General features: G+C 43.9%; 1 protein-coding gene across 1 annotated transcript; it reads left to right on the forward strand.

Moving 5' to 3' along the window:
- The first annotated feature begins 587 nt into the window (after positions 1-587).
- On the forward strand, positions 588-15,080 carry Timm17a (translocase of inner mitochondrial membrane 17A). Its single transcript, XM_036203060.1, has 6 exons — positions 588-664; positions 3,594-3,693; positions 4,265-4,328; positions 7,664-7,792; positions 9,991-10,101; positions 14,618-15,080. Exons 1-6 carry the CDS (start codon positions 639-641, stop codon positions 14,701-14,703), a joined length of 516 nt encoding a protein of 171 aa, XP_036058953.1. The 5' UTR covers positions 588-638; the 3' UTR covers positions 14,704-15,080.
- The last annotated feature ends 683 nt before the right edge of the window (positions 15,081-15,763 follow it).

The raw sequence follows: 15,763 nt of genomic DNA on the forward strand, positions 1-15,763 counted from the left end.
ACCAGCTAGTCTTGCTTTTAGTCTCTTTTCTCTAGGCTAAATATATCTCATGATTTCTGGTATCCTTTGTGAGGGAGGCCCAGAAGAGGATCTTATATCAATGACCCCCAAAATCAATGGTTTTAAATTGGTATGGCCCCTGAAATGGTCCACGTAGCTCAATTACATGAACACTTATTTCGGGCTGTCGCCATGGCTCAGTGGTTAAAGCGCTTGCTGTCAAGCCTGACAACTTCAGTTTGAGAGAGAGAGAGACCGAAAGAGAGAGAGACAGAGAGAGAATGAATGGATGGATGGATGGTAGATAGATAGATAGATAGATAGATAGATAGGTAGATAGGTAGATAGATAGTAGACAGGCAGACAGACAGACAGAAAGTAAAGCATTTAAGAAGCTTAGGCAACCTGAACTCTGTCGCTCACTACCCCAATCCTCGCAGCCTTCCACGACTTGGTAGGGCAGAAGGAATTGCACGCTCGTTGACTACACGGATTTTTCGATTGCTATTGGCTGCGGCAGGAAACGACGACCCAATCCCCGCCCAGTAACCCGCCCTCTCCTGGGATCACTTCCGCCACGGGGGATCAGTTTCCGGAAGTCCAGCGTGCCCGGCACTCTCGCGCGGGCTGGAGCCAAGATGGAGGAGTACGCGAGGGAGCCGTGGTGAGCTGCGGCAGCCCCCCTTCCTGCCCCTTACTCCCTCCGCCCGCCGTGGTCGGGGTCCGAGGTGCAAGCGGAGCTCTGCGCGGCTCGGCACCGAGAGTGGACGGCTGTGGGTGGTGCGGACGAGAGTGACCGGGTGGCTTTTCGGCGCTGTGTGCCGGGACCCAGCACCCCCGTGACCTTGTGCCTAGCGAGGAGGTCCGGTGCTGGGCTTCGCGGAGCTTTGGAAGCTCCGCCCTGTGGCAGGTGCTGTCGATCTGGTGCGGGGATAATGATCCCCTTTGCCCGCTGAGGTGACCTTGGACACGGCCCTAGGTCTCGCTTTGCTCAGGTCCTCCGTCAACGAAGGGAGTGTAGATCTCTGAGTGCCATACTTGAGGCCTTATTTGTATGGTAAAAAGGGCCCCCACGAAGGAGCATTTCAGAAGAGTAGACCATAGGTTTCACCCAGAGTCCAAGGCGTCTGGATGAGCTCCTTGTAGGCTGGAGCGGCATTTCCTGTGGAGTCAATTCCTGGAGAAAAAAAGAGACATAAACGAATGTGTGGGAAATAGGAAGAGATGAGTTGCATGTGTTCTCAGAAGAGCCGTGAACAGAAATAAATTCATTCAGTGAGCATTTATTAAGTGAGGGCTCTGTGCTTGGCTCAAGGACCGAACATGAGTGCATCAGGCATAGCAAAGTAGCTATAAATGGGCGTAATAATAGCTATTGAATCTCAAGTTGTCAGAGTAAAGCCTCGGGGTCACAAGCAATTAATCTGGTTTTGTTTCTGTGTATAATGAGAAAGAATCGGTATCCTCAGATTGTGTGCCTTCCTGGGACTTTAAATTATTATCTGGGCCGGGCGGTGGTGGCGCACGCCTTTAATCCCAGCACTCGGGAGGCAGAGGCAGGCCGATCTCTGTGAGTTCGAGGCCAGTCTGGGCTACCAAGTGAGTTCCAGGAAAAAGGCGCAAAGCTACACGGAGAAACTCTCTCCAAGATCAATCAATCAATCAATTAATAAAATTATTTGGTGGCAGTCTCTGTGCTCCCACCCCCAAAGATATGTTTCAGCCTTCTGTCTCCACACTGTCCTCCTTCGGAGAGGGTTACCAGCACTATCTAAAACAATATGTGGGTTTAATCATCATCTTAATACTTCCTTTTACCATTTGTTCTCTCCGAATTCTTTATACTATATAAATACAATGGAAAGAGTTTGGAGTACCACAATCTGCTTTTAGTTGGCTCCACTAGTTCCTTATTCGTTTTGGGGCAGGCTGCTTAATTTCTGTCTGAGCCTTTGTTTTGTAAAATTCAGAGGAGATAGTCATAATCTTTTTGTCAGGTTAAAAGATTATGAGCTCTAAAGGAAAATTAGTCGTTATTCAGACTCTTTTGGGCAATAATGGTAAGCTTAAAAGCATACTTGTTCTTACACTGATGACCATGGGCTGCTCACTATAGTGTTTGTCTTTTTGTAGGGAGGGACCATAGGTTGGGGGTTGAGACAGTGGTTGCCATCCATGTAACCCAGGCTGGCCTCTGACTCTTGATCCGCCTGCCTGGGATTACTAGTGTGTGCCACCACTCCCGGCTCTCTGCTTATCTCTTGAGACTGTCTGATAGGCTGAGAAATTTGTTACTTTGCTAACTTTAGATTTTGTTGTGAAATTGTTTATAAGCCTGAGTGAGCCTCTCTGTGCCTGCCCAGAGCATAGGAACACTATAGAAACAGTAGTCTTAGTGTTTGTTTTCACAGAATTCATTTAGATTGGAAACATGGTGGATGATGTGTGCCAGCAGTGAACTACCAGCTTTGTATTTGGAAGAGATGGTAGTGCAAGAATAACTCTGCTGAGAGTCGGCTGAAACAGAATTTACCCTGTGCCGTGTGTGTGTGTGTGTGTGTGTGTGTGTGTGTGTGTGTGTAAAAATAGGCTTTGTGTGATACACAAAAGAGACACTTACATAAATCTTTATGGTAATACAGTTGACTTAATAAGGCTGGAGATGTTATAGTTCAGGTCCTGAGTTCTATACGGTCTTTGATGAGTCAGGTCCCTAGAGTAGTTGTTCTGATCTCCTGATCATATTACTCAGATTTCAGTGTTGTATAAAGTTAGGGTGCAACATTTGGATGTTGGGTTTACAAATTTAACTTTTAATTATGAGATATTATTCTAGTGTGTTAAATGGATCAGATGCAAACTAAAGTTTAAAATGCTATCTTGAACTTGGTTATCCTGAAAAGACTTCAGACTTAGAAATGTATCTGCAGCTGCTAATGACTTCACTGAGTTCCTGCTTTAAAGCTTCTGCTGGACCACGGTGCCGAACGCCTTTACTCCCAGCACGTGGGAGGCAGAGGCAGGCAGATCTCTGTGAGATCCAGGACATCCAGGGCTACACAGAGAAACCTTGTCTCAAAAATATAGTATAAAAAAAAAAAAATTTCATGCCAATGGGAGCATACCCTAATTTCTATAAACTGAATCAGTGTTGTTGATTACAATATAATTTCCTTTCTATTTATTTGCTTTTTATAGTGCCTAGCTTGGAACAGACTAGTGACAAATTATTGTGAGTGAATAAAACCCTGAGTATGATGTTACAGACCTGTAATACCAACACTCGGGAGGATGAAGCACCAACTTGAGGCAAGACAATTTAGCAAGGCATGGACCATACCATATTACCATTTTTAAAAATAAAAAGATGTGATGTTAAATCCTTCTGGCTTCGAGGACCTGAGACTGAATAGCTATGGCTGTGTTTAGTATCTTCGCCCCTATTTTACAATCCAAAGGTTTATTGGCTGTAGTGGACCCCACACTGCAATCTGTTGCATCCCTTCATTTATTAAGCAAAGAAAGTTTCATGGTTTGTATGGTTCATGAATGAGAAATAAGGTTATCTTTCTCCCCCTTCCCCCTGTTTTTAGCCCCTGGCGAATTGTGGACGACTGTGGTGGTGCCTTTACCATGGGTACCATAGGTGGTGGTATCTTTCAAGCCTTCAAAGGTTTTCGAAATTCTCCAGTGGTGAGTGGGTCTTATTTTATCTTCACTGGAAGCCAGGGCTGGTTGATGATATTGATGGTTCCATCAGTGGGTTAGAAATATATTACACTTATAATCTATTACATATATTTTTATTTTATTATTATTTTTTGTGTATATGGGTGTTTTGTCTGCATGTATGTCTGTGCACTGCTTGGTGCCTGGTGCCCATGGATCAGATCCCCTGGAACTGGAGTTACACACAGTTGTGAGCTGCCATGTGGATGCTGGGAATTGAACCTGGGTCTTCTGGAAGAGCAGTCAATGCTCTTAACCACTGAGCCATCTCTCCAGCCCTATTTGTTTTATGTATGTGGATGTTTTGCCTACATGTATGTCTTCATACCATGTTCATGCCTGGTGCCCACAGAGGCCAGAAGAAAGCATGGGTCTTCTGGGATTGGAGTTACAGACTGTTGTGAATTACCCTGTAGATGCTGGGAATCAAACTTGAGTTCTCTGGAAGGGCAGCAAGTGCTCCCAACCACTGAGCCATTTCTGCAGCCCCCCATCTGTTACATTTTAGAACCACTTCCTTTTGTTTTTGTTACAGGGAGTAAACCACAGACTCCGAGGGAGTTTGACAGCTATTAAAACCAGGGCTCCACAGTTGGGAGGTAAGGAGAATGTTTCCATTTATACAGACTTCCTGCTTATCTGAATGTGAGGCTGCCTGTACCTGTCTGTCTTCCTTCCCTCTCTTCATCCCCATACAGAAGAAGTCAAACTCACAATCTTCCTGCCCCAGCCTTCTGTATGCTAAGATTACAGGAGTTCAGCCAGAGAATTATTTACCTTTTTTTTTTTTTTATATTAGTGATTTTAATTTACTCTGCTTGTCTAGTATCCCTATAAGTTCTTTTTGATTGATGCTTTGTTTGGAAAGTTAAGTTGGATTATTATGTTTTAAAAATCTTGTTTCTGTCATTCAGGTATTCAATGTTTGTTTTATTTTAATGTGTCTTAGTTAGGGCTTCTTTCTTTTTCTTTCTCTCTTTCTTTCTCTCTTCCTTCCTTCCTTCCTTCCTTCCTTCCGACAAGGTTTCTCTGTGTAGCCCTGAATGTCCTGGAACTAGCTCTGTAGACCAGGCTGGCCTCGGACTCACAGCGATCCTCCTGCCTCTGGCCCCTGAGTGCTAGGATTAAAGATGTGCACCTTTGTGTCAAGTTGACATAAAACTAGCCAGCATAAACCCCCTTTTCCAGAAGGACTGTGTTCAAAGCTCAGACTTGGAGAGGCAGAAATGGTACTTTCTAGGATATAATGCTGAAGAGAAATGTGATGTGTAGTTGGAGTTTTCCTGCCTGGCCCAGAGTCAGGACAAATCTCTCTCACCCGCCAGTCCCACAGTCTCTCAGACCTAACCAAGTAAGCACACAGAAACTTACATTGTTTAGAAACTGTATGGCTGTGGCAGGCTTCTTGTTATCTGTTTCTTCTATCTTAAATTAGCCCATTTCTGTTAATCTATACCTTGCCACATGGCTCGTGGCTTACCAGTGTCTTTACATGTTGCTTCTCATGGCGGCGGCTGGCGGTGTCTCTCCCCAGCCTTCTCCTTCCCAGAATTCTCTTTTCTCTTGTCCCACCTATACTTCCTGCCTGGCCACTGGCCAATCAGAACTTTATTTACACAGAGCGCTATCCACAGCAGTGATGTAAAGGATCAGAGAGACCAGTTAAATTGGGTTCTCCAAGGTTAACATTAAGAATTGTACAGAAGTGGGTGGGGATTTAGCTCAGTGGTAGAGTGCTTGCCTAGCAAGTGCAAGGCCCTGGGGTCGGTCAGTCCTCAGCTGAGGACTTCTTAAAAAAAAGAATTGACCAGAAACCAGTGCAAAATATCAGAAGATTATAAAAACACAACACTTATAAAACTTTGTTACTCAGCAGCTGGAAGAAAGGAGATGACCAAAAAAAGTGTGGAAATTGTGTTCACATACAAAGATCAAATCAAGAGCTGACTATTTTTCAGAAGTCATGGTAAAGACTCAATACTTGGGCTAGAGAGATGGCTTAGGGGTTAAGAGCATTGGCTACTCTTTCAGAGGACTCAAGTTTGATTCCCACACCCACGTGGTATCTCTATTTCCAGCGCTAGGGGATCTAGGCCTGCTTCTGGCCTCTGGCACCAGGCATTCTTTTATTACATTTTACTTGTTTGGGGGATGTGTGTGTGTAGAGTTCAGAGAGCAACTTGTAAGCGTCTGTTCTCTTTCCACCATGTGAGTACCCAGGTCATCAGGCTTGGTATTCTTAGCCCCTGAGCCATCTATCTCACTGGCCCTATTTCTCAGGAACAAATGTTGTCTCAGCAAGCACTCTGACCCTGAATGACAAGTTTGGGGGTTTGGGGGTTTTTAATGTTGTGGTTTGCTGGCATGTGTACATACACCAACTGTGTGCCTGGTGCCCACAGAGGCCAGAAGCAGGTCTAGATCCCCTAGAACTAGATAAAAAATGGGTGTGAGCTGCCATGTGGGCGCTGGAAATGGACCCTGAGTCCTGGAAAAGCAGCCAGTCAGTGCTCTCAATCCCTAAGCCATCTCTCTAGCCCAAGGATGAGATCCCTAATATTGGACCAAAAATGAGGGGCTGCTTTTGTGCCCAGCTGGCCCTGAACTTGTGAGAACTGGAGAAAGCCAGTGGAGTAGTGTGGTTCAGACATCTGTTGAAGCCCAGTTTGTTGTTCTTGTTAGCATCCTGTTTCCCACCACACTGAGACTCTAGAGCAGCGGGTCTCAGCCTTCCTAATGCTGCGACCCTTTAATACAGCTCCTCGTGTGTGCTGACCCCAGCCATACAACTGTTTTCCTTGCTACTTCGTTACTGTCATTTGCTGCTGTTATGAATCATAATGGAAATGTCTGATTTGTAACCACCAAAGAGGTCTCATAACCACCAAAGAGGTCTCGACCACCAGTTGAGAACCACTGATTTAGAGGGTAAATAAAACGTGATTAGGCCTCCTGTGTTTTAACTCCTTGGCATTCCTTGGCTCTAGCTAGGCTGCTTATTTGCCTCTTCAGCATGTGCTGTGATATGGTACAGAATAGTGTGCTTTCTCTGTGTTCCTGTTGGTGATGGTCAGAGCAGGTGATGAAGAAAGGAAAGAAGAAAAACTAAATTGTGAACAGAAGGAAACAGGAGCCTTTGGTTTGAAGTATTGGAGTATTGTTTAAACAAAGGTATGCTATTCTAAGGTTGGGGATTTAGCTCAGTGGTACAGCAAGGCCCTGGGTTCAATCCTCAGCTAAACAAACAAAACAAAACAAAACAAAAAAAACCCAAAGGTATGCTATTCTAAAAGTGATTTCCGAGTTTTTAGTCATTTGCAGCTTCATTTAGGCTAGGCTTATCTGTTCTAGCTTGTTTTATGGTGCTGGGGACTGAAGCTAGGCTTCTGAACATGCTGGGCAAGAGCTCCACCACTAACCTAATCCAGCCCCTGGATTTTGTTTTCCCTCCTTGCCCCCACCTCCACCCCCTTTCAGAAGAGTTGGAGATCTTATTTCAATTTTTCTTAAGATTGATTTTTGTTTATGTTGTATTTATGTGTTTCTGTGGGCCTGCCACATGTATGTAGGTCCCATGGAGGCAGAAGAGGGTATCAGATCCGTGGAGCTGGGGTTACAGGTGATGGTGAGCTAACTGACCTGGGACCTGAACCCATGCAGGAGCGGCAAGTGCTTTTCACCACTGAGTCCTGTCTCTAGCCCCAAGACTCTTTAATATTAGCTTGAAGCACAAGTTAGTAGAAAGAGAAGCACACTAAGCGTGGCTGTCGACTCTAAGAGCAAATGCTTTCTCTTCTCTCTCCGAGAAGGGCTCATTGGATAACCGAGGCTGGCTTCAAAGCAGACTTACTTGACTATGATATTAATAATAATGTAACAGTAAGGCAAAAAAGGAATTTAAGCGAGTTGCGTTTTGTTTTGTTTTATAAAACAGGTAGCTTCGCAGTTTGGGGAGGGCTGTTTTCCATGATTGACTGTAGTATGGTTCAGATAAGAGGCAAAGAAGATCCCTGGAACTCCATCACTAGTGGTGCCTTAACAGGAGCCATCCTGGCAGCAAGAAGTAAGTGAGCACTGCTGTGCTGTTGTCTTCTCTAACACTGAGGATTGGACCTGGGGCCGTGGACATGGTGGGAGGACCTTACACTGACCTATAGCCTCAGGCCACTAAGTAAACCACCATTTGGACATAGTACTGAGAGTCGGGGTTTTAGAGCAACCTTGTCTGCCTTCAGTTAGTAAGACCTGTCTTTAATCCCCACTGGGGAGGCAGAGGCAGGCCTGGTCTACAGAGTGAGTTCCAGGATGGCCAGGACTACACAGAGAAACCCTGTCTCAAAAACCAAAACCAAAATTAATGAAATCTGTAATGTATGAACTGAGACTTGCCTGATTTGGTAGAGAATGAATATTTCTGGTGATCTGAAAGTAAGGGTAAAGGAGTAAAGGACAGCTGTTAAAATGTATTATTATTAGTGCATTACTTACTTGTGTGTGGGTGGGCACATGTACCGATTCCCTTTCAGCAGCCCACTGCTTGTTTGTCTGGTGACAGGGTCTCGTGTAATTAAGAGTAGCCTTGAACTTTCTCCATAGCTCAGAATGACCTTGAATACCTTACCTTTTGTCTGTGCTCCTCAAGTATAGGGATTACAGGTGTGTGACCCTTGGAAGGCATAAGTTTTTGTTGGTGTATTAACAATGGTTAAGAACACTGGCCATTTATTGCTTGTGTGACTGATAGAATGCCAAACTCTCTATGCTGTAGTTTCATAAGGTCTCTTGAATATGTACAGCCACATACAACTGTTAGGATGGAATAAAGATCATCCTCTGGACCTTCAGGACAGAATGCAAACCAGAATTCCTTTGGGCTTAGACTAGAAGTTTTAAACTTTTTCTTGTAAAAGCCAGGCATTAATAATAAAGTAGTTTTCTCTATTACATTAATTTAATTTCGTGTGTGTGTGTGTGTGTGTGTGTGTGTGTGTGTGTGTGTGTGTGTGTAGTGTAAGGGGAGGAGTTTGCACACGCTGCATGTGGAAGTCAGAGGACAACTTGTGGACTGGTTCTTCTGTCTTGTGGGTCCCAGTATTGAACTCAGGTCATTAGGTTGTCAGCAAGCACCTTTACATAATGAACCATTTGGCTGTGTCAGAAATATTTTATACTTATGGACTATGTAATATGGTTTGTTGGTTGGTTTTTTGTTTTGTTTTGTTTGATTTGGGTTTTGTTGTTGTTGTTGTTGTTGTTTTGGTTTGGTTTGGTTTAGTTTTTTTGGTTTTTCGAGACAGGGTTTCTCTGTGTAGCTTTGCGCCTTTCCTGGATCTTGCTCTGGCTGGCCTTGAACTCACAAAGATCTGCCTGGCTCTGCCTCTTGAGTGCTGGGATTAAAGGCATGCGCCACCACCGCCCTGCGTTTTGGTTGTTTTTTTGTTTTGTTTTGTTTTTGTTTGTTTGTTTATTTGTTTTGGTTTTGAGACAGGGTCTTAGTGTTCAACCTTGGCTTGTCTGGAACTTAGTAGGCTAGCTAGCCTGCCTCTGCTTCTGAGTGCTGGAATCTAAGGTGTGAACCACTCCACCAGGTCACAGAGTTTTTCTCTGTAGCTTTGGTGCCTGTCCTGGATCTCACTCTGTACCACCCAGGCTGGCCTTGAACTCACAGAGATCCACCTGCCTCTGCCTCCCGAGTACTGGGATTAAAGGCGTGCGCCACCACCGCCACCACCACCACCACCACCACCACCGCCCAGCCTAATATAGCTTTTATATTGGTTACTTTCTATTGCTGTAATAAGACACCATAACCAAGGCAATATAAAGAAGGAAGTTTTATTTGGGGTTCCCAGTTTCAGAGGGTTAGAATACTTGATGGTGGAGCAGAGGTGGCAGGTGGCTCGAGCACCATACAAAAGCTTACATCTCCATCCACAAGCAGGAGGCAGAGGATGGTACAAGTCTTTGGAAATCTCAATGCCCACCCTCAGTAAGACACCTCCGACAAGACCACACCACCTAATCCTTTCCAAGGGGTTCCACTGCCTGGGGACCAAGTATTTAAACACATTAGCCTAAGGGGGCCATCTTGTTCAAACCATCACAGCGTTGTTTAAAAAAGCAGGCTGTGGGCTGGAGTTGACCTCTTGGCCATTGTTTGCTGACTGTGGGTCTTGGACAGTGGAAGAGTTTGAGAATGAGAAACATAAAACTATGGATAGCCCTTTCCTTTAAAGTAACTGTTGTTATTAATGTCTTCAGATGGGCCGGTAGCCATGGTTGGGTCAGCTGCCATGGGAGGCATTCTCCTAGCTTTGATTGAAGGAGCTGGTATCTTGTTGACAAGATTTGCCTCTGCACAGTTTCCCAATGGTAAGTCCTTCTCTTCCTTAATGCTTTAAGTTCATACACATGGGAATGGTTTCCTGACATTAAGAAAGAATGGGTTTTTTTGTTTGGTTTTTCAAGACAGGGTTTCTCTGTGTAGTTTTGGTGCCTGTCCTGGATCTCGCTTTGTAGCCCAGGCTGGCTTCAAACTCATAGAGATCTGCCTGGCTCTGCCTCCCGAGTGCAGGGACTAAATGCATGTACCACCACCACCTGGAGAAAGAATGTTTTTGTTTGGTAAAATAGAGTCGTTTGTGATTTTTTTTTTTTATTTTGGATATTAACATGTTATGCATATTATTTGAACCTATGATAAGCTCAAATGCTAGCTTAAAAAGTAATAGGTGTGGCTAGAGAGCTGGCTCAGTAGTTACCAACTTCTGCTGCATTTGCAGAGGATCCAGGTTCTGTGCTCTGTACCCACTTCCTTCATTCACAACTGTCTGTAACTCCTCTCTAGTTCCAAGCAGATCTGATGACCTCTTGTGGCCTCCACATGTGGGACACATACAAGCAGGCACATGCACATAAACAAAAACTTTGGAAATTAAAATAAAATAAAATAAGGCCGGGTGGTGGTAGCGCATGCCTTTAATCCCAGCACTCAGGAGGCAGAGGCAGGCGGATCTCTGAGTTTGAGGCCAGCCTGGGCTACCAAGTGAGTTCCAGGAAAGGCGCAAAGCTACACAGGGAAACCCTGTCTCAAAAAACCAATAATAATAATAATAATAATAACAATAATTTAAAAATTAAAAAAAATAAAGTAATAGGCCTATAATCATCATGTATATAATCAATAGGTGACAAAATGTTTTGGCTACTTGATTGTTTGGTGTTCATCTTTCTCAAGATTTATTAGTGTACATTCACCTTTTTTGAGAAGTTTCTGGTCATTTGAAAGATACTCAGCCGGCAGTGGTGGCGCACGCCTTTAATCCCAGCACTTGGGAGGTAGAGGCAGGCCGATCTCTGTGAGTTTGAGGCCAGCCTGGTCTACAGAGTGAGTTCCAGGAAAGGCACTAAAACTACACAGAGAAACCCTGTGTGGAAAAACAAACAAACAAACAAACAAAAAACCAAGGAGAAAAAGAGAGAGAGAGAGATACTCAGATATGTAATAATGATGGTAGTTGACCACTCCTTGCTGTGTATGTATGTAGCAAGACTGTTACAGTTCCTGACCTCAAGGTCTTTCATTCTAGGGAGCTAAGACCGACAGCAGAGTCATGAGATTAATCTACCCAAGTAGTTTTACTTGCTTTCAAGAGTATAAAATAGGCTGGGCATGGTGGCGAATGCCTTAAACCCCAGCACTCAGGAGAGAGTGACTCATTAGGGTGGGGATCACATTAGAGTTACTGGAAAGTGGGAGTTGACTTGTGGGCTCGCTAATCACTTCATGGGTGTGGGTGGCTATCTGCTCATTAACTTTCAGAGTTTCATATCGAAGCATTCAGTGTATAATATCCCTGGATATTAGAAGGAAGCATACAGATAGAAGGATTATGGTGCCAAAAACTTGAATCGGGGCTGGAGCAATAGAAACAAGTTAAGGGCTGGAGAGATCAACTCAGTTGTTAGGAGTCCCTTCTGTTCTTGTGGATGACCTGACTCAGTTTCCAGCATTCACACCAGGCATCTCACAACCACCTATAACTCCAGCTCCAGGGGCTCCAGCAGCCTCTTCTGGACTCTGAGGGCCCCTACACTCACAGGTGTGCACACACATACACACTTAAACATAAACCTTAAAACTGGGCATGATGGCACATACCTTTAATGTAGCATGAATCTTAAAGGTACTTATAAATAAAATCAAACCTGAGGCCAGTTATTGGGGTGAATGCTGGAAGATCAGAGAGACAGAACAAGCCACAACTACCTCACCTCTCCAGTTCCCCAGCTGATCCTGTTTCCTCAGACTGGAAGCGTCTCAGTCCTCATCCAGAATGAATCTCAGCTGAACTGTTCCTTCAAAGCCTAAAAGCTTAACCAGCCAAATGCTGCTAGTTTCTGTCTTGAAACCCTGTCTCGAAAAACAAAACAAAAAAAATAAATAAATAAGTAAATAAAATAAAATGAAGTAGAGGGCTCCTGAGAAGCCACAGGTGAGGTTTCCCCCTAGTTTCTAGATGCATGCAGTGTCACACATGCATACACACACACACACACACACACACAAGGGCACACACACACCTTGACCTGGCATTGGGGAAGAGACTAGGAGGAAGAGTAAGACATGTTGAGAGTTATTTGGAGCTTGGATAAGACTCAGCATAGAGTTAGAAACAGACTGCTCTTCTTGATTTGATCTCCCTAGCCACCAAGGGAGGGCTAGGATCTTGGGCGCCATTTCTGAGCACACTCCTCAGCAGATGTTGGTGGGTGATCTAGATGCCCTACTCATTTTACGTTCTATTTTTAGTACTCTGTTCTGAGTCTGCACTCATTTGGTGATCATGTTCTGATTTTGCTGTTCAGTTTTTGATTTAGTATAAAACAGAGTTTCATAGTTTTAGACTTAGTTTTATTCCACTGAGTCACCTTTCTTTTTTTTTTTTTTTCTTTTTTTTTGGAGCTGAGGATCAAACCCAGGGCCTTGTGCTTGCTAGGCAAGCGTTCTACCACTGAGCTAAATACCCAACCCAAGAGTCACCTTTCTAATGATCAAATCTCACCATTTATATAGATTCCGTTGAATGTGGTGCATGTTATTTTTAGATGAGATGTACTTTTGTTTTTGTTTTGTTTTTTGAGATGCTTTTGACCAGGCATGACACACTTAGGAGGTAGAGGGATAAAGGCTCAAGGCTAGCCTCTGCTACCTAACAAATTCAAAACCGACTAGGGATACGGATATGAGAGACTGTAAGAGAGGTGTGGGGTGGGTGGGTGTGCTTTTAAGAGTTGAACAAGGGGCACTGGAGACATGGTTTAGCTCTTAAGAGCACTTCCAGAGGATTGGAGCACCCACGTGGCAGCGCACAACTGTCTGTAACTCCTGTTCCAGGAGATCCAGTGCCCTCTTCTGGCCTTGGAGGGTGTGGGGCATACATATAATACACAGACAAGCATACAGGCAAAACACTCATAATTAATAATAAATAAGTAAAGTCCAAGGTCATCTTTCTTTGGCTACTGCTTTAGTTAAGGCTACATCGCTGTGATGGAGCACCATAAGCAAATCAGGAGGGACCTCAGTTGAGAAAATGATCTTTAGATGATGACAGTGATGTGCAAGTGTAAGCCGAATAAACCCTTGCCTCCCCAAGCGTCTTTTAGTCATGGTGTTTCATAGCAATAGAACTCCTAACCAGAACACTTCCTTTCAGATGACTCTAGCTTGTGCCAAGAGGACATAAACTAGCCAAGACAGGTACATAGCAAATTTTGAGGGAAAAAAATTATTTTTGTTGTTATTGTTGTTCCTGGGCTTTCTTTGGAAATAAAACTGTAAATTTTGTATAACAAGCTGTGGGGCAGCTTCCCATTTCAGATCTTGTTTTATTGGTTTTGTTCTTTGTCTTTTTTTAAGCTTATTTGGTTTTCAAGATGGTCCTCACACAATTGTTACTTAAGTTGGATTAGTGAGTTCTTCTAAACATAACTAAGGGGTTGTAACTCAGTGGTAAACTCAGGGCTTTCACAGCTTCGCAGAGGCCCTGGATTTACCCCTAATGCCAGAGAACAAAACCATACCTAAGGTTATTTTAAGTTTTGTCAACATAATTTTAAATGGATACTAAAATGTGTGTCAAGGTGGCCTGGAGAGATGGCTCAGTAGTTAAGAGCCCTTTACTGCTTTTGCAGAGGACCAAGGTTCAGTTCTCAGTACGCACATGGCAGCTCACAACTGTCTGGAACTTCCGTAGGTTTCTGCACACTGGTGCACACACATACATGTGCACACATACTCGTAAATTGATTTTAACTATACTAAGAAACAGTAGAGTTTTGTTTTGTTGTTGTTTTCTTCCTGTCTTGATCCAGGGAAACTTCCTGTAGCAGTTGCTTTAAACACTGCTGCCTCTGGGGCTGAGGACATAACTCCATTGGTAGAGTATTTGAGTAGCATACACAAAGCCCTGGGCTCACTCTTCAGCAACACGTAAACTAGGGTGATAGGCACACCTGTAATCCTAGCACTTGGGAGTGGAGGCAGGAGGATCAGGAGATCCATCTCATTTCTATATAGCAAGTTCATGGCCTGCCTGATCTGAGGGAGACTATGTCTCAAACAAAACAAAACACTAATTTTTCTGTTATGAATCCATCTGAATTTCCTGGCTATCCATTCTGGAACACCTGGGAAGCCAGTCTGTCCTGGGATAAATCTGAAGGGTCTCCAGACCTCTGGTGGGAACTCATAAGATCTTTATAAAGAAATTCCATCTACAGTAGCAGTGTAGCAGCAACTTTGAAGTTGATTCATTTCTTTTCTACAGAGGCATGCTTTTTAATCGATGCTGTTTTCAAAACTCCTTTTCTGTCTCCATTGCAGGCCCTCAGTTTGCTGAAGACCACTCACAGCTGCCTTCAAGCCAGTTGCCATCCTCACCCTTTGGAGACTACCGACAGTACCAGTAGGACATCTTTCCCAGGACCCCTGTAACTGGTGGACTGTAGTTCAGGAGGGTTTCAGAAGATGGAGTTAGTCCTTAAAGCCGTAGGTGGGGCAGCGGTGGCCCAGCGGGCCATGAAGAAACATTTAGCACATTTTTCTATTTAAAAGAGACTCAGAGGGGCGAAAGATACTGAGTTTATTTATTCACACTCGGATTGCATTTGTGATCAAAATAAATGTCTAATATCATTTAAAGAGCATATATATACATATATGTGCTTAGAAGATAAAGGACCAAAGGGCAAATAACAGTGAAACTCGATCTTCACTTCCTTCAGGACTTCTCTGCCTGGTGTTTTGTGTACAGTTATTCAGACAATAAAAGGTTCCTGAGACTTAACATTTCCTTTTAAAGTTATAGAGTTCTGCCTTTCATACCGAGCATACTTCAGATAATGCATGTTTATGCCAACTCCTCATCTTACTTGAAATGAATTATATATGAGAAGGATTATGTAATCAGCATGAATCATTTCACTGGGAAAGAATTGAAAGATATGCCCACGTGTTCATCCTTTGCTTTGAAAACAAAATGCTGTCTTTGTTTAGCAGATGCTGGGTAGCTGGGCGTAGTGCACACCTTTAATCCTAGAGGCAGAGGCAAGTGGATCTCTGAGTTCCAGGCCACCCTGGGCTACATGGAGAGACCCTGTCTCAAAAAAAGAAGATATAAAACTCTTTTAGAACAGCCGTCTCTTGATTCCTAGGCATCAGAACAACTTGCTTCCAATATACCCAACTCTGTATGAGAATAACTCTTAGAAGGGCGGGTTAGGGTATAGTGTGTGCTTGAAAATAAAGAGGACAGATATGATGGCTCACACCTATAAACCCATCACTTAAGAGGCTGAGGCTGAGGCAGGAGGATCCAAATTCAAGGCCAAACTTGACAGCAGTCTCAAAAAATCAAAGAGCGAGAAGAAAATGCTTGTTTGAATGGTTTCGAGTCCCTGCAGCTGATTTCAAGGCAGCTGATTTCAAGCTGTGCTGTGGGGTCTGGTGGGGCTGGAATTTACTCAGCCT

This window comes from Onychomys torridus, chromosome 11 (genome assembly GCF_903995425.1).
Source record: "Onychomys torridus chromosome 11, mOncTor1.1, whole genome shotgun sequence".
NCBI classification, from domain to species: domain Eukaryota; kingdom Metazoa; phylum Chordata; class Mammalia; order Rodentia; family Cricetidae; genus Onychomys; species Onychomys torridus.

What these genes read in the sequence shown, in the direction of transcription:
- Timm17a (XM_036203060.1), top strand. Translation starts at nt 639, where the DNA reads ATGGAGGAGTACGCGAGGGAGCCGTG. An exon ending in GTTTTCGAAATTCTCCAGTG is followed by an intron (nt 3,694 to 4,264) that starts GTGAGTGGGTCT and finishes TTTTTGTTACAG; the next exon opens with GGAGTAAACCACAGACTCCG. An exon ending in CAGGGCTCCACAGTTGGGAG is followed by an intron (nt 4,329 to 7,663) that starts GTAAGGAGAATG and finishes TTTATAAAACAG; the next exon opens with GTAGCTTCGCAGTTTGGGGA.